The sequence below is a fragment of the Carettochelys insculpta genome, chromosome 3, assembly GCF_033958435.1.
Source record: "Carettochelys insculpta isolate YL-2023 chromosome 3, ASM3395843v1, whole genome shotgun sequence".
Classification (NCBI taxonomy): Eukaryota; Metazoa; Chordata; order Testudines; family Carettochelyidae; genus Carettochelys; species Carettochelys insculpta.
The window spans coordinates 153291214-153314622 of NC_134139.1; the positions used below are offsets into that span (position 1 = coordinate 153291214).

Consider the following 23409-nt stretch of genomic DNA (forward strand, 5'->3'; position numbering starts at 1 on the left):
CTGTGGGCCTCAGACTTCAGACAAAGTTCGCAAGTGACATGTAAATACAGTATTTATATTCCAATTGATTAGTTATAATTTTAGAGTAAAAATGATAAAATCAGCATTTGTCAGTAACAACATCGTGACACTTTTGTATTTATGTCTGATTTTGTGAGCAAATAATTTTCAAGCGAGGTGAAAGAACAAATGAGATTCGTGAAAGGGATACAGTAGTCCGAAAAGATTGAGAACCACTGCTATATACTGAAATATAAGTAAAATATTTACGGTCCAAATGAGAAAGTAAGCAATTTTTCAGTAACAGTATGCTGTGGCACTGTTGTATTTTAGGTCTGATTTTTTTAATAGTTTAAGTAGGGTAAAAGTTGGGGGTACTCAAGACATATCAAACTCCTGAAAGGGGCACAGTAGTCTGGAAATGTTGAGAACCACTGTTATGTTAAACAAAAATAGTTTCTTTATTAAGGGGAACCATACCATTTTTGCACTTATTCACTACATAAGAAAACCCTCCCTGAAAAACCCTTGGGTATATTTTAATTCCACAAAGAAAGTGCATCACAAAACACCACAGTGTTACATAAACACAAACATCTGTTCAGATGAGGGTCTAGGACAGCCATCAGCAACCTCTCTGAGAGGGGAAGTGCCAAAATTTGACTCTTACCTCAATGTACTGTCCAATTGTTGGTGATACTTTTTGCAGTCACTAATAGTCCTACTTACAACAGCTTCATTTATAAATAAAGATGCAGAGCTTTCCATTTAGGTGGTAGTTGGTAGCATTAGTTGGTCTCTTGTTAATCCACAGGCAGTATGTCTTTGAGCAAGCTCCCGACTGCATGGGGCAGGAGGGGTGGGGCTGAGCTCCTGCATCACCTACCAGTGAAAATCAGCTCACATGCCACTCTTGGCATACATGCCAGGTTGCTCACCTCTGCTAAGCCACGAAACAAGTGTAGTAGTAATAATACAAACTGGACATGAAACACATTAGACCAATTTCTGTTGGTGAAAATAAATGCAATAAGACAGACATGACCTTACCCAACCCGTCTATCCGTGTTCTAAGGTCAACAAGGCTGCAATAACATTGCAAATACGAAATACATTGATAGTTGTGAGGCAAAACGTGCAGCTAGTTCACCTATGTCAGCTGGTTTTATTAATCTCGACTTTTTTTTTTGAGGAAACAAAGATACAACTTCAAGCATAATTTCAAGCAGAGACAACGTGAAGTTCTATTATCCACTAGTAGGCATTTTATTACTTGTGATGGGTTGTACAGACTCCTTCCCTATGCAAACGGACATTTAACCTTTTATCTTAGTATGTGCCACAACTGGTTGCTACAAATGCAGAGACAATCAAGTGTGTGGTGGTCCTGTTAACTGACAAAATACGTTAGTACTACAGAGGAAATATCTTGTCACATCTCAGGCCCTTCCAGATTGCATAGTTCAGCAAAACTCAGCTCTGAAAATCTGAACATGAAAAATTAGATCACATGCTGCCCAAGCAAACCATGATTCTGCCCCCTTGGAGCTCTCAATAGCTACAGGGAATTGTCTCCATGCACTGCTCCTGAACTGACTTCATGAAGCATAGCTGTATTGATGGTAGAAAAGTTAGCTGAAGTAGCTTAGCAGACCTGCAATTCTGAGGGAACGCCAGTGCAGAGAAGCACTTGCCTGGAGGACTTCCCCTGCTGTTCCCATTGGCCAGAATTGCCACAATAGGATGGCAGGGGGAGGAAGAGGAAGAAGTCAGAGCCACAGGGCCAGGTGTGCCCTGGGGACCTGTGCACCCTCCAATCCAGACCCCACTCCCACTCTGCTCCAGCACCCTGTTCCCACCCAGACTCCCAGCCTGCTCCTGCACCCTTCCTCCTGCAGGCCCCACACATCCACCCCATCCCACTCCCCAGAAGCCCCTTCCTACACATTGAGCCCCTCATTTTTGGGCCCACCCCAGAACCTGGAGCAAGGGCCAGAAGTTAATCCAGCCTGGAGGAGTCTGAACCTCAGTTCTCGTCCACCAACCACTTCCTTTCCCCACCGGATCTGAAGCACAAGGACAGTGAAGCGTCTCAGTGAGGCGCCATGTGAGTGAGGCTCAGGGAGTGGGGAAGAGGTGCATGCTTACTCTCCCCAACTGATTTTTCTGTGGGTCAGTAGCTCCCAACCCAAAAAAGGTGCCCCACCCCAATTTAGACCAGTGCCCTAACACATTGTACACAAAGGACTACAGCTGCCAACAAAGATATCAACTCTGCCATGTCAAATAAAGGTGTGAAGGACTGCAAGGTAACTCGCCCAAAAGATATGGTCCACAGAAGCAGACTGTCAAACTGCGTAAGGGCCCCTAAAGGAAATAGCCCTTATACGCAGAGAATCTCAATGTAGATACACAGCAAAATGGCCAATCCCCCTCTTTTTTACAGCATGAAGAGCACAAAATTGAACTATTTGTAGAAACCCTGAATTAGGTGCTAACAGAATTGTTCATGGGTCAGATTACCACATAAGTAGGCTACCCTTTCAGCCAGACAAACGGTCACCAAAAGGTGGCCAAGATTCCAACCCATAGACTAGATACAGCAAAATACTCTACCAAGAAAATTTAAACTCCAAAGTGTAATCAAAATTTGACCTGTTCTGCTTCGTTCTTGTTTAGGCTGGTCAGGGCAGACAAGATCTACCTTTTCACTGGGGACAGGGGGACATATTCTTAACTACAGACTACCTTGTTTACACATGGGAGGAAAGCTCAATTTAAGGGGAGGCTAATATTTCAGTTTCCCCAATAACCCTTACCAATCCCATCAATGTCCATATAGAAAGAGAACTGGAGGACAACATAATTAATGTAGCTGGAGCTGCATATCTTAATTCAACCTTTCCCTTTAGTGTAGACCTGGCCTTAGGGTTAGACCTATGAAGACAGGGTTAAAGAATTTGGAATGTTTTGTTCCTAGAACAGAAAATTGTAGACAAATATCACCACAGTCTCCAAATACCGAAATATTTTTCTCTTAGAGAGGACAGTGATCAACTGCTCTCCATGTCTATTAAAGGTAGCATTTAATGTGAAGCAAGGATGTTAGGTTATATATCAGAAAAAGTTAACTAGAAGGACGGTTAAACTGGAATAGGCTAAACAGGGAGGCTGCAGAATCCCCATTGTTGGAGATTCACAAGGATGGATTAGTTACACATAGGTGGTCTAGTTATGCCTTGTTTTGCCTTAGTACAGAGACTGAGCTAGAAAAATCAAGGCCCTTTCTAGCCCTACATTATTTTTATTCTATAAATCTGAGTTGCTGAACCTTGGGCAAAAGGCCTTCAACTATACACTTCCAACAGTTTAAAAACAGGGGTTATAGAACGTGGGTCTCAAACTCGCAGCCAGGGCATCATCTGTAGCCCAAGCAGTCCCACAATCTGGTTCACATCAGACTGCTGGCACACAAGTGCCTGCAGCCCTGGGGTGGGAGAGCATCTACTCTTCCAAGTCCAGCCCCTGCTCCTCCCATTTGTGCCCTCTGCCACCTCCCCAGAAAGATGTGACCTCGGGGATTACCAGAGGGCCTGGCATAGGTTACAGCAGGGGGCAAGTCTCCCCACACTTACCACAGTGGCAGGAGCCCCTGAAAAGCAGAGCAATGTAGCAGTCTCTGCTCTGCCACCATCTCCTGAGCCAGCCCAGTTGCTCCACTTCACCATGGTGGCAAGGAGAACACCACCCCAGCAAAGCATGGCTTGGGAAATGAGGGTGGAGTGGGTCAGGCAGCCATCATGGCGCTAGGGACAGGATGGCTCTTCACACAATTCTCCTGGGGCACAGTGATGTGGTAGCAGTGGAGCAGAGCTATAAGCCATAAGCCACTTTAGCCCCACTGTGCTATCAGTGGTGACATAAGAACATAAGAATGGCCATACTGGGTCAGACCAAAGGTCCATCCAGCCCAGCATCCCATCTGCCGACAGTGGCCAATGCCAGGTGCCCCAGAGAAGGAGAACAGAAGACAATGATCAAGTGATTTCTCCCCTGCCATCCATCTCCTGCCCCTGTACTGAAGGCTAGGGCACTATACTTTACCCCTGGCTAGTAGCCATTTATGGACCTAACCTGCAAAAATTTATCAAGCTCTTTTTTAAACCCTAATAGAGTCCTGGCCTTCACAGCCTCCTCCAGCAAGGAGTTCCACAGGTTGACTGTGCGCTGTGTGAAGAAAAATTTCCTTTTATTAGTTTTGAACCTACTACCCATCAATTTCATTTGGTGTCCCCTAGTTCTTGTATTATGGGAAAAGGTAAATAATTTTTCTATATTCACTTCCTCCACACCATTCATGATTTTATACACCTCTATCATATCGCCCCTCAATCGCCTCTTTTCCAGACTGAAAAGTCCCAGTCTCTCTAGCCTCTCCCCATACGGAACCCGTTCCAAACCCATAGTCATCTTAGTCGCCCTTTTTGAACCTTTTCTAATGCCAATATATCTTTTTTGAGGTGAGGAGACCACATCTGCACGCAGTACTCAAGATGTGGGCATACCATAGTTTTATATAGGGGAAGTATGATATCTTTTGTCTTATTATCTATCCCTTTTTTAATAACTCCTAACATCCTATTTGCTTTACTAACTGCCGCTGCACACTGCGTGGATGTCTTCAGAGAACTATCCACTATAATTCCAAGATCCCTTTCCTGATCTGTCATAGCTAAATTTGACCCCATCATGTTGTACGTGTAATTTGGGTTATTTTTTCCAAATGTGCATTACCTTACCCTTACCCACACTGAATTTCATTTGCCATTTTGCTGTCCAATCACTCAGTTTGCTGAGATCGTTTTGTAGTTCTTCACAATCCCTTTTGGTTTTGACTGTCCTGAACAACTTGGTGTCATCTGCAAACTTTGCCACCTCACTCCCTACCTCATTTTCTAGATCATTGATGAACAAGTTGAACAGGCTCGGTCCCAGGACTGACCCCTGGGGAACACCACTAGTTACCCCCCTCCATTGTGAAAATTTACCATTTATTCCAACCCTTTGTTTTCTGTCTTTTAACCAATTCCCGATCCATGAAAGGATATTTCCTCCTATCCCATGACCGCCTAATTTACATAAAAGCCTTTGGTGTGGGACCGTGTCAAAGGCTTTCTGGAAATCTAGGTATATTATGTCCACTGGGTGCCCCTTGTCCGCATGTTTATTAACCCCTTCAAAGAATTCTAATAGATTAGTTAGACACGACTTCCTTCTGCAGAAACCATGCTGACTTTTGCCCAACAATTCGTGCTCTTCTACATGCCTTGCAGTTTTATTCTTTACTATTGTTTCTACGAATTGGCCTGGTACTGATGTTAGACTTATCCGTCTATAATTGCCAGGGTCTCCTCTAGAGCCTTTTTTAAATATTGGCGTTATATTGGCCGTCTTCCAGTCATTTGGTACCAAAGCGGATTTAAAGGATAGGTTACAAACAACTGTTAACTCCGCAATTTCACATTTGAGTTCTTTCAGAACCCTTGGATGGGGGAGAGGAGAGTGTTATTCACTCAGGGGCAAGAAAGTGAGGCCAGAGGATGCACTGGGAGGGAGCACATAGACAACACACGGGGGTTAAAGGGAGACGATGTGGAGAAATCTCTCCCTTGATAGAGGGTGTTGCTGACCCACCAGGAGGATTTGAGGACTGGTCCTGGCCCTCAGGTACACTGAGTTTGAGATCCCTATGACAGGCCATAGCTAAACACAAACCCTGTGTCTACGCGAGTCCCTTTCTTTCTAAAGGGGCATGTAAATAAGCGGGTTTGACAGATGCTAATGAGGCACTGCAATGAATATGCAGGGGGAGAACCCTAAGCCTGATGGACTGATCCAAGGCAAGCCATGGGCCAGATCTGGTCCACAGGCCACAAGTTCCCCATCCCTGCTGTAAGCCACTATCTTAAGCCGTTAGCATAAGCAGCCCAGTGACACTGAGTTTTAGCAAACTGGGAATATGCACTATAGAAGCAGTTTACATAAAGTGATATCAGGTAACCACAGGAACATTAAACTAAATACTTGGCTTGGCTATTTTGAGACCGAAGTATTGGCAGACACAAACATGAACTTGTGTGAGCAATGAATAAGCTGAAATCATTTGAGCTTCCCAACATTATCAGGTTGAGAAAGCTAAATACGGACAAAGGAAACTGAGCATTTGTATGAATATTCATGGCAACTATCAGGACCAAAGTAAGTGGAGATGTGGACCATTAGGCTAGTCTCCCATGCCAGGAACAAGATAGGACCTTCAAGGATGGCCACGTCTCTTACCACCAACCCTTTTTTCGCGATCTGAGTATATATAAAGAAACAGTATAAGATATTAGGTTAACTTCATATTTTTTTCGAGGTTTTTACATGGCTTGAAACATTTAAATCTATGCAAGTTGTGCTAATAAAATGGTTTACTGTTTTTCTGTGTCTACAGAGTGCACAACAGGGTTCCCAACCACAGATAAATTGATTACTTGAGTTCTATTGTACCCAGTTCCGGCACTAGAACCCTGTAATTTCCAGCTCTTTATATCAGTAATTAGTTAAAAGACAATACAGAATCAGGCAACTACAAAAACCTATTATACACCTTTAGTGAAAATTACTAACTGCCATGGACAGTAACTGCTCAGGGGCAAGTCATAATCCGATTACATTCTTCATGTGCAAAAAAGAATACCATTCAACCCAAAAATTAACAAGCAAAAAGTACATTCAAAAGATTAAGGTTACAAAAATCAAGGACTGAAAATAAGGAAATGCCAGATTAAGGCTGCTAAACCTAACCCACCCCAATCCTGAAATAACAGGATAGAATGCTCTTTGGCTGATCAAAAACAGGGAGAATTCTCAATCTAGCCCAAGTACCAATTAGATTAGAAAAATGGAGTTCTACTGGGATAGGGTCATTGGAGACAGTGGAAGGATTGGAAAAGAAGAGCACATTAGACAGTTCTGGGTCTGTGACAGGGAGGAGAGAGTTCTAGGAGGGAAGGGAAGGCAAGCCAAGCAGAGGGGGAAGGTGTGAGGAGCCAGGCGAGGTCACTATTAAGAGTGCACCACAAGAAATGGGATGGTCAATCCCCAAAGCTGGTGGTTATGCCAGTATTTATATTTACCAAGCCAGCATGAAACTGCTTCTATTACCTCATTGATCAAACAGAAGTCCAAACTGCACAAGCTCCTTAAAGAACCCAGCCTGAGGCTACCATCCAAATAGTCCAGTTAAATAAAGTTCTACCAGTCCCAAAAGACAGGGCACACTACCTTTCAGGTCAGTAAATATTTCAGATCTTATCCGAAACACATACTTGCCGCCAATTCTTAACAACTAGACTAAAATGTAAGAAAAAAGGGTATTGGTTAAAAGGTCAATATAAAGATGTGTTCAATTTCTGAAGAACAGTTACATAAGAGATGGTGATCTTGCAGCTGCAAAAGGTATTTTAGAAAGGTCCATGGTTATAGTCCAAAATCCATACACAGGGTGAGTATAGTGAGGGTGGATGGCTATAACATCGAGGTGATTTAAATCAGATATAAATTACCAAATCAAGTTGATTTAAATCAAATCACTAAAAAACAAAAACAAAGACTGACTGTGCTCAGAGTGCAACTTGATTTTTAAGCATAAAATGGGGTTTCCTTGGAAAAGCTGAGGTATGGTGAAGTCAAACATGGAATAGATTTATGGCATCAGTCCTAGGCATCCTTCGATCCCGAGGGATCATGGGTTTGCGCCCCAGTTGGACTGATTCGAGCACCGTCTTCTGTGGCTGTGCAATCCAATCCGGAAGTGGCAGTAGGCAGATGTCGCTCTGGTATCACCATTATGGCATGCAGCCATAATGTTCCAAAATAAGGGGCATGAATTACATAAGATTAAAAATGAAAATGGCAACTGACAAGTCTAAAATTCTTACAGAAATTTGCAGTATTGCATTCCTGGGTGAAAGACTAAGCCTAGCAAAATTAAAACAAGCCATATGGATAGCTAAGCTAAATTTTTTTTTTCCCCCCGAGCTACATTCCACACAGGAAATTGCTTGGAGAATTCACTTGTCAAATCACACATACGAAAAGGCATGGAGAGTCTTGAAGAATGATACATTGCGAAGTGAATTAAAGTTACTCACCAGTTGATCCATTCACCTGTATCCAAATCATTCTATCCAATAAGCAGTTTTCCTTATTTTTTATTCTTACAACTAAGTGCTGCATCATCTTCTTGCACTGCTTACACTTGACGCTTTTTTTTTTTTTTAAATACAGGGAACACATTTCTTCAAAATATTCCCCAATAGGGTGAAGTTTTTCCATGGGAAAAGTGTGGTGGGGAGAGCACAGGAAGGTGTGTGTGTGTAAAATACTGTCTTCCCTTTTTCTTCTCAGTCTACTCCACTGTTTCTTTCTATGCTGCCTCTGTCCTTCCCTATATATTGTCTCTATGACTTGGTCTTCACTAGGACGATAAGTCAACTGTAGCTGTGCAATTCTAGCTACGGCAATTGTGTAGCTAGAATGGCCTTACCTGCAATCAACTTACTGGCTGTCCTCACTCAGGAAGGTCAACAGGGGCGTTTCTCCCACTGACCTCTCGTACTCCTTGTGACAGCACGAAGTACAGGGGTCAACTGTCAACCTGATAGGACAATTTCACATGTCTCCATCAGGCATGCGAAATCCAACCCCAGAAGACTGATCCTGAACAGGTTAATGTAGACATGGCCTCAGTCTTCAAGACAATGTCCTAACTCTTCTTCCATACTTTCCAAATTTCACCACCACATAACTAAAAAAAAAAGAAAAAAAATCCAATCCAGCTTGTGTCTTTCTTTGCACATTATTTTTTAGTCTGCTTAGAAACAGAAATTGAAATTCCAGAACTTTAAGAAGCCAGGGATAGTAGGTAGGCTGCAGGGACTAGAGCCATTAATTCATTTTTATGAACATAAGTATGTGTAGCACGTTTGTGATTTAATTTTAACTAGTAACAGAGAGGTAGCTGTGTTAGTCTGTACTCCAACAAAACAAAGCAAAAGAAATGTAGCACTTTAAAGACTAAACAAAATAATTTATTTGGTGATGAGATTTCTTGGGAGAGACCCACTTTTTCATCACCCTGCAATCATCTGAAGAAGTGGTTCTCTGTCCCACAAAATCTCATCACTGAATAAATAACTGCATTACTCTTCCAAGTGCTACATTTCTGCTGCTTTGTTTAATTTTAACTGCTATTTTAAATGAGAAATTTAATTATTGACGATTGAAAAAAAATCTACATCCAATTTAATTTTAAAACTTTTTTAATCACTTCTTATCCACCCTGATTCCAGACAATGACTGGGACCTCAATCTTTGTGGTTTAGGTTTTCCCTGTATGAAATTCCAAGCAAATGTCAGCTCCTAAGTCAATGTCCATTAAAGGGGCCCCAGGATAGACTGTGATCTCATCTCTTATAGCTTGTAGCTTTCCCCCCCCAGGAGCATGTATGCAGATGAGGCAAAAAAGAATCCTATTCAAAGGAAGTTTATACCTTTGCAGTCGCCTCTCGGACTGTGAAAGCACCTATATTCCCTGTAAGCTATGCATGTATGTAGCTGCTCAGGAGAAATTTAGATGCCACCGGGCTCACTAGCAGAGCATCCACACCTATATTGTTGGTTTCTAGTGACACACGCCTCGGTGCACATAAAATTATTCCATAAATGGATGGAAAAAATCTGCACATTGATGGAAAAAAATTAGAGTGCAGACCCACAATCACCCCAGCACATAGCTTGCAGGCCCCCATCAAAGACTGTCCTAGCCACTGTGTATACTTGGTTAAACAACAACGGAAACATACATTTAATATTTAAAACTAAGCATAATCATTTCCGATGTCACAATTTGATTTCACCTCTCATAACAACAAATTACACAACAACTGGGCCTACATAGCAACAAATAATAAACTTCTGGCTTACCTAATGAAAACCTGAATGCTGTTTCATTGACTTCAAAGACTGGATATCAGGTTGGATCAATGACAGTCTCAGCCCTAAGTCTGATTCAACGTAAAGCCTTCTCCAGTATTTGGCATTTACTGCCATGAGAACCGAGAAAGCTGCTTTGCACGTGTATGTTGTGGCATCAGAAATCTTGTGGCCCTCTCAGATAGCACTGGATACTTGGCAATGACAGGAAGCCAGTACTCAGTGAGGAACTTTTGTGAGAAAACCATCTTTACAGCACTGTCACAAGACATTTAGATTAGGCTGTCTTGCTCTTTTGATGTTAAGCTAGCAAGGGTGTCACCATTAATGCATTCAAAGGGGTTTCCAACCCAGAAGTTTCTGGTCTCTGGAGCCAGAAAGTACACTCAGCTGCATTTTCAGGCTTTGCAGATGTTCCCTGATTGCACATTTAACATCGCTGAAGAGCTATATTTCTGATGTTATAAAAAAGTCAGAAAGATTGCTAAATAAGCCAAGGCTCGACTGATCAATTAGACTGGACCACAGCTGTAATTTCTTTATCACTGTTTCAATTTTGTCCTGAACTGGAAAACGTATCACTGCTTTTCCCTGCAGACTCAGGTTGAGATTATTAAGACAGCCAAAAATATTAGCTAACTATGACAATTTAGCCAACCAGTTAACATCCTGAAAGCAATGGGTGAGCTCAAACTCTGTGCCGGTTCAACCTGTAGCTTAAAAATAAGCATCAGGACTATCCCTCTGGAGACCCAGCAGACCTCTGTGTACAGCAGCAGAGGACAGTGATCACTGCTCATTTCATCGCATAAAACTGCAAACAATCTTTAACTGAGAGGACAGGCCTTGAAACAACAGATTCACACAATACACTAAGTCAGCAGGGATTTTCTTAGTGGTTAGGGCCTCCCTGTGAATGCTACATTGAACTCTTGTTGCACGTGGATCTAATATCGCTGATCTAATGTGAGTGATAACTCCAGTACTGACAAGTCATAGCACGAGCCTCATTTGTGCTAATCCCAGTGCATTTTTCCAATTAAATATTATTCCCCAACAATAAAACAGTTCAGCATATCTAAAATTGCCTCTGCAATTGTGTGTGTGATAGTGGGTTGCAAAAAAGTCAGTCCTCACTTACCTCCTCACTACGTTCATAGCTGACAGACAAGAAGTCATGCCATGTTTGCTACATCAGTTGTTGCATCCATTTATAGTGCATAGAAATGACTCTGGCATACTTTGGTCATCAACTGTTCCCTAACGTTCCTGGCCATATTTCCTTAATCCAATGCTGAACTTTAGTATCGCTAGTGGGCTCAGACTCATTTGTTTGCATGCCCTCTTCCCAAGCATAGTATTTACAATCATCTTGGCTGCAGGTAATAGCCCCTTGCCAACTGTGTGTGGCTTTCCAGTCTCGGCTATTCGTTAGGCTACCCAGCAAGAGGCCTCCATTGCCCTTGTAGAGTCACTACTCATTACCATTGTCATCACCATATTTTTGTTTCCTTTAACTCAGTAAGTTTGGTTTTTCTGGTTTTTGTTTTTTTGTTTTTTTTTTTGGGGCAGGAGACCAAGACGCTTGAACTCATTCTCCACGCTTCTGTGTTAAGTGATAGTAAAGGCTGGCTAATTTTAAGCTTTCATTTGCTAACACTTTGTAGCACAGATCATTCTCACTGCTGGACCAAGTAAATCCAAACTTTAAGTAGCCATTTACTTATTTACTTATGACTGACTAGACATTCCACTTGTGAATGCCTCACTCCACTCAGCCTCCTTTCTCTTCAGGGAGCCTGATTTCAGCCACAGATCCATGTTGAACGTAAGGCTAACATTTATATGCTTCTAATAGTCACAACTATTTTGTCACACAAATGTGCCACCACATAGATTTTCAAACAGCAATTGTTTGTAACTTTGCAATTTATTTAAAGCTTGTTTTCTTTGATCATTTTTATCATCTTCCCCACCACGGATCCCCTGCAATGGGGTCTAGAGATCCCGGGTTGGGTACCATTAGATTAGAGGGAACCTTGGAAAGTACAATAGGCTTTTGACCTAACCTTCTGTTTTCCAAACATCATGGGAATTAGCACAAGGTAATTTATCCATTAACAGGTTCATACACAGTTGACCACAACCTTCAGAAAAGCATATAAACAATAATACTACAATCATGTTTCATCATAAATATTAATATTTCCTTCTGATCTTGAATTAAAGCTATAGTAAAAGACAAGAATTGTTTGTTCACATCACAAGACTTGAACAAACACCTAACATCTATTGCTCTAACAATGCAGGTTGCATTTCAAAGTTCTACTCTAAATTAATTTAACAGCCCACTTATTTACACATCTTCCTAACAAGTCTTTGAAGATCAACCCTGGGTCAGTCAGCCTAGCAGCCGGTTAACCCTTTCTGTCCATGTGCCACATTTTAATCACATGTTGAATATTTCAGATAACATTACAGAAAGTCATTTTATAGATTGCCCATTTTGTTGCGGAAGAAATCTGCAAGCACCTGTGCAGAAAGAAGTAGAGGCAGGTGGAGATGGTCAAGTGAGGATACAGCAATGGGATTTCAAGGGCGGAACTAGAGCTGTTTAGATTAAGAAGATGGCAGAAATGCAAGAGGACAGAGTAAATATATAGTGGAGACAGTCAATTTGGTAATGGGATTTCTGCTGGAAACACACTGCATGAGCAGGAGAGGAGGAAATAAATACTACGATGCATCAGAGACACAGGTTGACAGCATGAACCTTGCAATGGAAGACAGGCAGGCACCAAAGAATCAAGGGGGAAGGCAACCAAATAGACAGAATCACTAGCCCCCTCAGTTGAAAAGAGAGCTGAGGGCAAACAAAAAGTCAAGGACTAAAAGATCATGGAGGAGGTATTACAGAAACCGATAAAGACAAGATTATTACCGAGGCAAAGCAGGTCAGCAGTGATTAAAGAAGCAGTGCTTGATGAAGACCTAGTGGAAGGACAAATGTCTTAAGGTTTCAAGTAAACAAATGCTGAAGTTCTAACAAATTCACATTATGGTGATTATGAGAAATTTAATTTACAGGCAGTTTTGAAAAAGAAAAGACTCATTTAAGTACTAAGCATTAAAATCCATAAGTGTGAAGGAGACAGTGAAACTAACATGCACATCATCTCCCAGTTCAAATCTGTCAACTGTTGGGATCCCCTTGCCCTCATAATTCAGCTGGATAGGCTTCTCTCTCACATGCTTTGATGATGATACCCTGCCAGCCACTCCAGTCCTTATCACACAATATCAGTGGTGCTGTATAACCAAGAGAGTTAAATGAGTGCTTTACTTAAGCCACTCACGGAACAATAATTAAGGCATCAACCAATTTCCCAGCTCTGCAGCTTTACCCAGCTTCTTGAGTATAAACCCAGAATTAAACCATCTTGCAGTGCACAGGGATCTGCATGGTAGAAGTTCATTGAATAGTCCACTCCTTCAATGTGGGGGAAGATACACAAGCCTTTTTTTTTTTTTAAAAAAAAAAGTGAAGGTTCTCTAGCATTTCACTCAGCACCCCCACGCATTTTGGGGGGCACGGGGGTGCAAATACAGCCCACAGGCTGCATCCGGCCCACCAAACCTTCAGATATGTCCCATTATAACCCTCTGGCAGCCAACATCCTGTGGACCCACAGGATCCCCACACAGCCTGCTTTCCGCCACACACTGCTCAAAAGAAGCTGGCTGCTGGGGCCAGAGTGTATGTCTCTGTGCAGCACGTGCCCCCTAGAATAGGCAGAGAGAGGCTCTGCATGCTGCTCCCACCCCCAGCACAATCCTCACAGCTCACATCTTCCCAACAAGTCGGAATCCTCTCCTGCACTCATACCTCCATCAGACTCTGCGTTCCCTCCTGGAGGGGCTCCCCTGCCTAAGGTCACAACCTCCACCTTCAGGCCAAACTCCTACTCGGACCCCACACCTCAATTCCATACCCCAGCTCCCTTCTCCACTCAACCTCCATCCCAGACCCTGCACCTCCCTCCATTAATATTGTAGAAGAGTGAGGCCTTTGACCACTTACCAAATTCTCACACTGCCCCCCACTTCCCCAATCAAAAATTACTGCCCACCCAGGAAGTAAAGAAAATAGGTTAAGTCACTGTAAGATATAGCAAACAGATCAAGGCAATCTCTCACCATGAACATACAAGCGGGTTTTAGCTTACTTACATATTCTGAGCTTTCTTCAGGAGTGCCCCCAAGATGCCCCCTTCCCCAGTTCAGTCTTTCTTCCAATGTTCCCAAGTTGTCCTGTAGCGGAATTAGAATCCTATCGCAGTCATGAGGTCACGTCACCATATATTGTTTTTCCATAGGGTTCCAACCTAGTTTCCCAGCACAATTCGGGGAAAAGTACAGGTACCAAAAGGGCACTTGGTATTATGCAACCTCGTCACATCCTCTTACAAGCCTTGCCCACAGGCTGTCTGAAGTAGAAGAAAAAGGAATGTAAACTAAACTCCTACTTTCCACATGGGGTTACAATAGTGGTACCCCTAAATCACCCAGCAATATTGTCAATCTGTCCAACTACACACACAGCCCGACAGAACAATCTGCCCTTTCTTGGGGACTCTCTTTCTGCCGCACCACCCCCTCAAGCTTGACACAGTTCTGTGGTGGTGATCTGGAGGCCTACTGTCACCGTCTACGACTCAGGGAATACTTCCAACATGACACTGAACAGCGCACTGACCCACAGGTACCCTCCCACCTACAGTACAAGAAAGAATTTCTTATGGACTCCCCCGATGGTCAAAATGACAAACTGGCATCCTATGTATAGGTCTTCCACCAACGTTCACAGGCAGAAATTGTAGAAAAGCAGCATTGCTTAACCCATAACCTCAGCCGTGCAGACCACAACGCCATCAACAGCCTTAGAAACAATTCTGACATTGTCATCCAAGAGGATTACAAAGGAGGCACTGTTGTCATCATCAATAGGACAGACTACCAAAAGGAAGCTGCCAGGCAACTCTTCAATACCACATTCTACAAGCCATTGTCCCAGGATCCCACTGACAAGGACACAAAAACTACAGCATCTGCTCAAGACCCTCCCTATAAAAACACAAGAACGGATCTACACAGACACACACCTTGAACACAAACCAGGTTTATTCTACCTTCTACTCAAGATCCATAAACCTGGGAATCCCAGATGCCCCATCATCTCAGGAATTGGCACCCGCACAACAGGATTGTCTGGATATGTGGACTCTCTACTTAGACCCTATGCTACCAGCACTCCCAGCTTTCTTTGAGATACCATCATCTTCCTCAGGGAACTACAATTCATTGGTGACCTTCCTGAAAACACCATCCTGGCCACCATGGATGAAGAGGCCCTTTACACCAATATCCTGCATGAAGATGGACTCCAAGCTGTTAAGAATATTGTCCCTGATGAGACCAATACGCAAATGGTGGCGGAGCTTTCTGTGCTCTTGAAGAGTTCCACCATGATTTCAACAGTTTCCACACCACCATCAACCTTCGCCTGGACCAGTCCACACAAGAGATCCACTTCCTGGACACTACTGTGTAGATAAGCAATGGTCACACAAATACCATGCTATACCGAAAACTCACAGACCACTATGCTTATCTACACGCCTCCAGCTTCCATCCAGAGCACACTATACAATCCATTGTATGCAGCCGGGGACTACGGTGCAACTGTGTTTGCTGTGATCCGTCAGACAGAGACAAACATCTACAAGACCTTTACCAAGCTATCCTTGAACTACAATACCCACCTAAGGAAGTGAAGAAACAGACAGAGAGCCAAATGGGTACCCAGAAGCCACCTGCTACAAGACAGGCCTTGCAAGGGAAACAAGAGACCACCACTGGCAATCACATAGAGCTCCCCAGCTAAAGCCTCTCCCATGCATCATCAGGGATCTGCAACCCATCCCAGGCAACAATCCTTCACTCTCACAGACCTTGGGAGGCAGGCCTGTCCTTGCCTGCAGACAGCCTGCCAACCTTAAATTCTCACCAGCAACCATAGATCACAACACAGTAACTCTAAACCTGGAACCAATTCCTGCAATGAACCTTACTGCCAACTCTGCTCACATATCTACACCAGAGATGTCGTGACAGGACCTATCAACCACCATACCATCAGGGGCTCCTTTAACTGCACATTTACTAATATAATATATGCCATCATGTGCCACCAATGTCCCACTACAATTTACACTGGCAAAACTGGATAGTATTTATGTAAAAGACTAAATGGATATAAATCAGACATCAGGAACAGTAATGTACAGAAACCTGTGGGAGAGCACTTCAATCTCCCTGGTCACACAGTAACAGATTTAAAAGTAGCAATCCTAAAACAAAGAAATTTCAAAAATCAAATGGAGAGAAATCTCTGAACTGCAATCTATTTGCAAAGTTGACTCCATCAACCAAGGATTAAGCAGAGACTGGGAGTGGCTGTCCCCTTACAAAAGCAGCTTCTCTGCCCTGGGTGTTAATATCTCCCCATTAGACTCTGACAATGGGCCCACATCTCCCCAGTCTCATCTGACTTGTTTTTTCCTCTTTTCATACAAACTACTGATAATGGGTCATTTCCCCCTTGACTGAATAGACCTTGTCACCTCTGGCCCTCCCTTTTACTGGAACCCCACTCTTTAAATACTCCTCTGAACCCCTCCCTCACTCATGCATCTGATGAAGTGGGTCTTTGCCCACAAAAGCTTATGCTCCAAAATATCTGTTAGTCTATAAGGTGCCACAGGACTTCTTGTTCTGCTAAAATCTATTGTCTTTGCTGGTGGGCCATTAGCAGCTACCTCATGACAAACCCAAGAAGGTAAACAGAACGCCACTTGGCGCAGCCTATGGCCCTCATCTTAAACCCTTCCAGTGCATTAACAATCTACAACCTGAACTGGAATTCCAGCACCTTTTTTTCCTAGAAGAAAAACACTGGGAATTGGGATACACAAATCTGTAGGGGAACACTTTACCCTTACAGGACGTATAATAATGTTACTTTTAGGTCCAATCTTTTTACAAAGGGATTTTAACACCAGATTACATATGATGGAGACATCTGAAATCAGAATTTATTTGCAAGTTTGACACTTTTGGGTTGGTGGGGGTTAATACAGATCTCAATTACTTTACACATTAAAAAGAATTTCCTCACCTTGGATATTCACAGGAATGGCAGTCATCCCATTTAATTTACTCTTTCCTGAAGTCCTTTTAACAATAGGACACCCACCCCACCCCACTTTTTAAAAATATTTCTGCTATATATTTACCCTATATATCTATATACACATTTGCTCTTTTCTGTGTCAGAATCTGATGAGGTAGGTCTTACACACAAACGCTCATTACCTAATAAATAAAATTGTTAGTCTTTAAGGTGCTATAGAACTGCTTGCTTGTGTGGGTGTTTGTAGCTATAGACTAACACGGCTACCCCTTGAGATTCTTTTTTAGTTATACCTGAAAGGCCTGTTGCAGGCATTTTCAGTTTCACAACATCTTATCATAGCAAAATTCTTAAATTCACATATGAAAGCACATGCAATCCAAACAGATATTAATGTGAAGCAGATCAAGGCTTTCAGAAAATCTCAAGCCAGATTTTGTGTGAAACACTTAATTACATCACCACAGGAAATATGGGTGGCTTTACAAGGGACTGAGCAAGAGCCTTGGGCCAGAAAAACCTGTGTTAGAAATGGGGGAGTGGATGAATAGACAAAGTCTCAGCTTGCTGAGAAGAGCTAACATTATTGACAAGTATACAAGAGAGAACAACTGTGCATCAGAAAGGAGATCTATATGACTTAGGTCTGTTCTATCACTAGTTCTGCAATTCCATTAAAAAAAAGAAAAAATGTTATTTCCTGTCAAGATGGGGGCTTCTTTGTGCTACAGTTGTACAATTTACACATGATGATTGTTGAGAAAACCTTAACTAATTCAGAGTTTGGGGTGCACTAAGTATTTCTACCCATTCCATGGCTCAGCCACAAGAGATATAAATTTGATCTAACTCATGAATATCAAAACTGTAACGTCTCACTCTTCATCTCTGAAGGTGCCCAGTTCATGCCCATCATGAGCAATATAAAACTCTTACAGCTAAATAATCATCAACTGCTCGGTTAATACAGAGGACTGTCACTTGTTCAAACAAGGTAATGACCAAAAAGTTCATTGTATACATTTTAATATTATAACATTGTTAAAAGCATGATAAATGGTTCAAAATAAAGGAAACAAGTTGTGCAGTGTGTCACTTTTCGACACAGCAATTTTGCTGCAATAGATGTTTGAAAAGTGCTGCTATAGAGTATGGCCAAGCTTAAAACTTCAGCAAGATGAGGGCCCCCATTTTCATTTAAAAACTTTGGATGCCTGCCCTGCCACTTCTAAGTTACCACACCTTCTTTCTCCTCTCCTCCCCCCACAACTTCTCATCCTCCCTTCACCTCTATTGCTCCTTCTTCCCCACCTTCACTAGACTAGGATGAAGGTGCAGGAAAGGGGGTTCCGTGTGATGCACTTGAAGTGCAGGAGGGAGTTTGGGTATGGAGGGGGACACTAGGCTAGGTCAGGGCTTAGGGTGCAGAAGAGAGCTCAGGATGCAAAGTCCCAGTGGTGCTCACCACAGCTCCAAAGAAGCAGCTGCCAGATCCCTGCAAACCTAAGGAAAATGGGTACACACTGCCCTCACACTTGCACACATCAGCCTCTTGACTCCTGGCCAATGGGAGATACTGAACTTGCACTTGTTCAAGGGCAGCATGAGGCATCTAACTGCCTCTCTGCCCACCCATGTGCCTATACCTTCCCCCATTGCAACCTGAGACCAGTGGTCCTTTTTCAGTCATATATCACCATGGAGAACACCCTAGCACCATGCTCTTTGGAATCCCTCTTCAGGGGATGAAGGCTACCATCAAATCCCGCCCTATTCTTCTCTTCTGCAGACTACACAAGCCCACTTTCTACTGCATCTCCTCAATATTCACATGTCCTAGCTCCCCAAGCAGTTACATTGCCCTCCACTTGATTCTTTTAATTTTGTCCACATCTCTTCTGTAGTGGGGAGGCTGAAAATTAGACACAATGTGCTGAACAGAGGGGAATAATCACTTCACTCAATCTACAAGTTTTCAACGATAATGGCCAAGACCCCTGCAATCCAATCAACTCACAGCACCCTTGGAAGCATTAGATCTGGCCCCTGCATGGACTTATACATACCCAGCTTTTCTAAATAGTCCTTAATCTGCTCTGTCACCACTGATGGCTGCTTATCCCCTCCCCATACACTGCTGCCCACTGCAGCATCTAGGAGCTGATCTTGTCTGTAAAGATGGAAGCAAAAAGCATTAAATTCTTCATCTTTTTTCATATAATCTGTTAGCAGATTGCCTCTCTCAGCCAGGGTCCCTCAGATTCCCTGACTGCCTTCTTGGTGCTAACACACCTGCCGAAACCCGTTATCCTTCACATCCCTTGTTAGCTGCAGCCTCAATTGTACTTTGGCCTTCCTGATTACAATTCTGCATGCTCAAGCAATGTTATTATACTCCTCCCTACTCATCTGTCCAAGTTTCCACTTCTTGTAAGCTTCCTTCTTGTGTTTCAGATAACCAAAAATTCCTCATTAGCCAAGCTGTTTGCCTGCCATATTTGCTATCGCTTCTTCACTTTGGGATTTTTTAAAACCTGTGTCCACAATAAAGCCTCTTTAAAATACAGCCAGCTCTCCTGGACACATCTTCCCCTCTTCTTACTCTCCCAGAGGATCCTTCCCATCAGTTCCCTGGGGGAACTAAACCATCTTTTTTAAGAGAACCAGAGCATATGATCTGAAAACTTCTGTTAGTTGTCCAAAGAAAGCCTCATCAACCTCACCCCTCCTGGTCTGGAGATTTAAGCACGTGCCCATGACAACATCACCTTCATTGCTCTTGCTCCAATTGCAACCAAAAAAGACTTTCCACCTTTTCTCTAGTTTCGTACAGGAGTTCTGGGCAATCATACTGCTCTCTTACATACAATGCAACTCCTCCAACTTCTCTTCCTTCCCTTTTTTCCCCCCCAAATAGTTTACACTGGGGTGGCCAACCGGTTAGGGACTAAGAGCCATTGATAAAGCACAAAGAGCTACATGCTATATATTTTTCATTTAGCTATAGATTTAAATTAGCTATAGAGAAATAAAAAAATACATAACATGGCTCAATGCCTTCCCCTCTCCCAGAGCCAGGCACCCCAATTTCCCTGTTATGACCCAATCCCTCCACCCCTCCTCCAGAGCCAGACACCCCAGCTCTCTGCTCTAACTCAATGTCCTACAGAGCCAGGCACCTCCTAGTCCCCCATTCAAACTGTATGTCAGTGACTCACAGGAGCCGTCACCACGCACTTCTCCCACCAAGCGCTGGTGCACATGCGCAGAATGGTGGATGGCACTCCTGGAACGTGGCTTCAAGCAGAAGCTGCATTTAATTGCTCAAAAGGTAACGATGTAAACCACCCCTGGTTTACACTCATCCAGTACTAGGCATTACCCTGACAAGTGCCTATTACTTCAATCAGATTATACTGAGGGATGCAGGAATCAGGCGGAAAGAAGGACCTGTAAACCCCCTGGGAGCTCCCACTATTGACCAGAGTTTGAGAAACACCACTCTACATAATCCTTACATTTCACTAATCACAGCATTCAAACCAATATTGTTGAGTATTTTGCTAATGAATATGAATCTTATACATATTGGACCTTAAACAGTCATTACTTATAGGATATAGTCAATTAAGTTAATCACAGGTGACTGATGGAAAGGGGGACACAGGGACCCAGCGACCACACAGCCCCTTTGATCCTCTCCAGCCTGGGGAGGGCCAGGACATCCCCCCTCCACCCTAGGCCTCATCCTTCCCTATCCTTGCTTCACTGCCCCTGCTCCACCCCCTCCTCTACATTCTTACTCCACCCCTGGCCCTCTCTCCAACACTGGCCCCTAAGTGATGGGAAGCCAGGGAGCCAGAGTCAGCAGCAAGGGGTCCATCTCCCAGTGCACTCACCAGCAGCTGCAAAAGCAAAGCCATGTGGTCCCAGCCCACTCTGCTCCCCCAGCCTCATGATTCCACTTCCCACCAATGAGTGAAGGTGCAGTCCTGCTCCTCCCATACAATACTCCAGGGAGACCAGAGGGAGCTGGACCCATGTTGCTCTGCTTCTTCCACCACTGCCGATGAGTGGCTGCTACAGGTGCCAGGTCCTCCACTAGCTCATCTGAATGCCCAAAGATTGGCTAGTCCCTGGCCCCCTCCTCTCATGACATGGGAGGACACATGTCCCCTCTCCATATCACTGCTGAAGTTATGTCTTTTATAAAGTATTGCCTATATTCCACTATTGCAACACTTGCTTTAAATAATACATTGTCTGTACCAAATGTTAAAACATAGCCTCTTAATGCCTGGGACTGGAGACAGACCAACTACCAGCCCACTGAAACACAAATCACTTCTGTCCATTACAACGTGAACAGTGACAGCAAAGGCAGCAATGAAACTTCAAGAAAGGTCTAGATCAGATACTGCATAAAACCCCAAACCACATTTAGCTGATTTTGGAATAATGGAACTGCATCTCACATAGCTAAGAAGAAAAATAAATTAGTTTACAATTAAGTTAAAGGATGACTGGCTTGTAGCCACTTTTTTTCTTTTTTGTTTGTTTTTTTTTTGCAGTTCAAACACCAGCTTTTTTCCTTGTTGCAGCTTATTTATGAGAAGCAATTTGGGCCCACACCACACAATAACTTTCAATCCAGGGTGGGCAAGATCCAGCCTGTTAAGTCTTTGAATCTGGACCGCAGCCAGCCCTGCCACGACCCTCAGATGGAGGTCTAGGAGAAGTCTTTACATGCTGCCCCCACCCACAGCACAATATATCAGCCCCCACTGGAAACCGGCCCATGGGTTCTCTGATGATTGTACTGGAGATTGGGGCAGGATGCAAAGTTTCCGCTGCCAGAGGGAGGCACAGAGACGCATATGGAGCAGCCAGTCGATCTGAGTGGTCTAGGGCGGCAGCCGGCACTGCCTGAGAGTCCCTAGAAAAGAGCCTGTCTCTGGCGCCCACTCTTTTCCGAACCTCAAGTCAGTCAGTGCCTTAGGACAACATCCCAACCCTTTGCACACACCCCACCACCACCTAAGGTCGCAGCCCCCTCCCCGATGCTGCTTCCCCCCCCCCAACGCCCCTGCCCCCTGCCAGCCTCCTCTGCTGCACCCCAATCGCCTGCCCCAGCTCACAACTCCCTTTCACCCAAGCTCCCCCCGGCCCCCAGCCCTCCTCCCCGACCTGCCTTCCGCGCCCAACCGCCCGCCCACACCCGCGGGGCACCTCCCCCCGGCCACTTACCAGACTCCATCCAAAATCACGGCCCACCGCTGGCCCGTCACTGGCCAGCGCCCCCGAGCACCGGCCCGCTCGCCCGCCCCAGCGTTGCCAGCGCTCACAGACCAGTCCGGCACCGCCCAACAGCGACCCGCCCCAGGCCCGGGCCGAGCCCGCCCTGACTGCAGCCGCGGACCAGACCGGTCCAGGAGCCCGCCGCCCGGGGCGAGGCTGAGCCCAGCCGGCGCGACCCAGCGGCCAATCCGCCGCCTGCTGCCAAGGCCCGGCCCGGCCCGACCCGACCCGGCCCGTCTGCCCCCCCAGCCGCCCGTTAACAGCCCCCCGCCCGACCGCATCAGCCCGGCGCCGCGGCCCCTCCCCGCCCTACCCTTGGCCTCGCAGTCGGCGCAGTACTTGTTGTCCTCCTCCCGCAGCAGCTTGGCCAGGATGGCCTGGTGCTGCTCGTTCTGCTTCTGCGCCTTCTCCCGGCACGAGCGGGTCGACATGGCGGCGGCTCCGTGCGCGCTCGCACAGCGGGGACCAGCAGCGCTCCGACCCCTCGCGCAAGCAGGCACCGGCAGCCGGCTGCGGTCAGACTTCCTCAACCGGAACTACTTGCAGCTGCATCCGCTCCCATCCCTCCCGTGGAACGCGTCCAGCACCGCTGTCGGCAAATAGTCCCCAGGCTAGAAGACTGTAGTCCAGGGGCCCACGCACCCCGGGGCTCCTGAGGCGGCTTCCGCGCCGCGCACGGCCCCTCTGCGACCGAGCGGACAGCAGCGTGACCCGCCAGTGCGTGTAAATTAGAGGCGCAGTGCAAGCCACCCAACGTATCCATCCGCCCACAGGTGGACGCCTAAGCGAGATCCGGGCGCACCTTAGTGACGGCGGGG

At 44.8% G+C, this 23409-nt stretch overlaps 1 protein-coding gene across 2 annotated transcripts in view; it reads right to left on the reverse strand.

Moving 5' to 3' along the window:
* Positions 1-23096, reverse strand: part of SMAP1 (small ArfGAP 1) — a 150651-nt gene extending 127555 nt beyond the window's left edge. Inside the window, exon 1 of one of the 2 annotated variants that reach the window (XM_074991076.1) lies at positions 22541-22623. In XM_074991076.1, the coding sequence (XP_074847177.1) occupies positions 22541-22550 (10 nt within the window). In that variant the 5' untranslated portion in view covers positions 22551-22623. Of the gene's footprint in view, positions 1-22540; positions 22624-22904 lie in introns of those variants that run through there. The other variant, XM_074991074.1, reaches the window with a different exon arrangement.
* Positions 23097-23409: the final 313 nt, after the last annotated feature.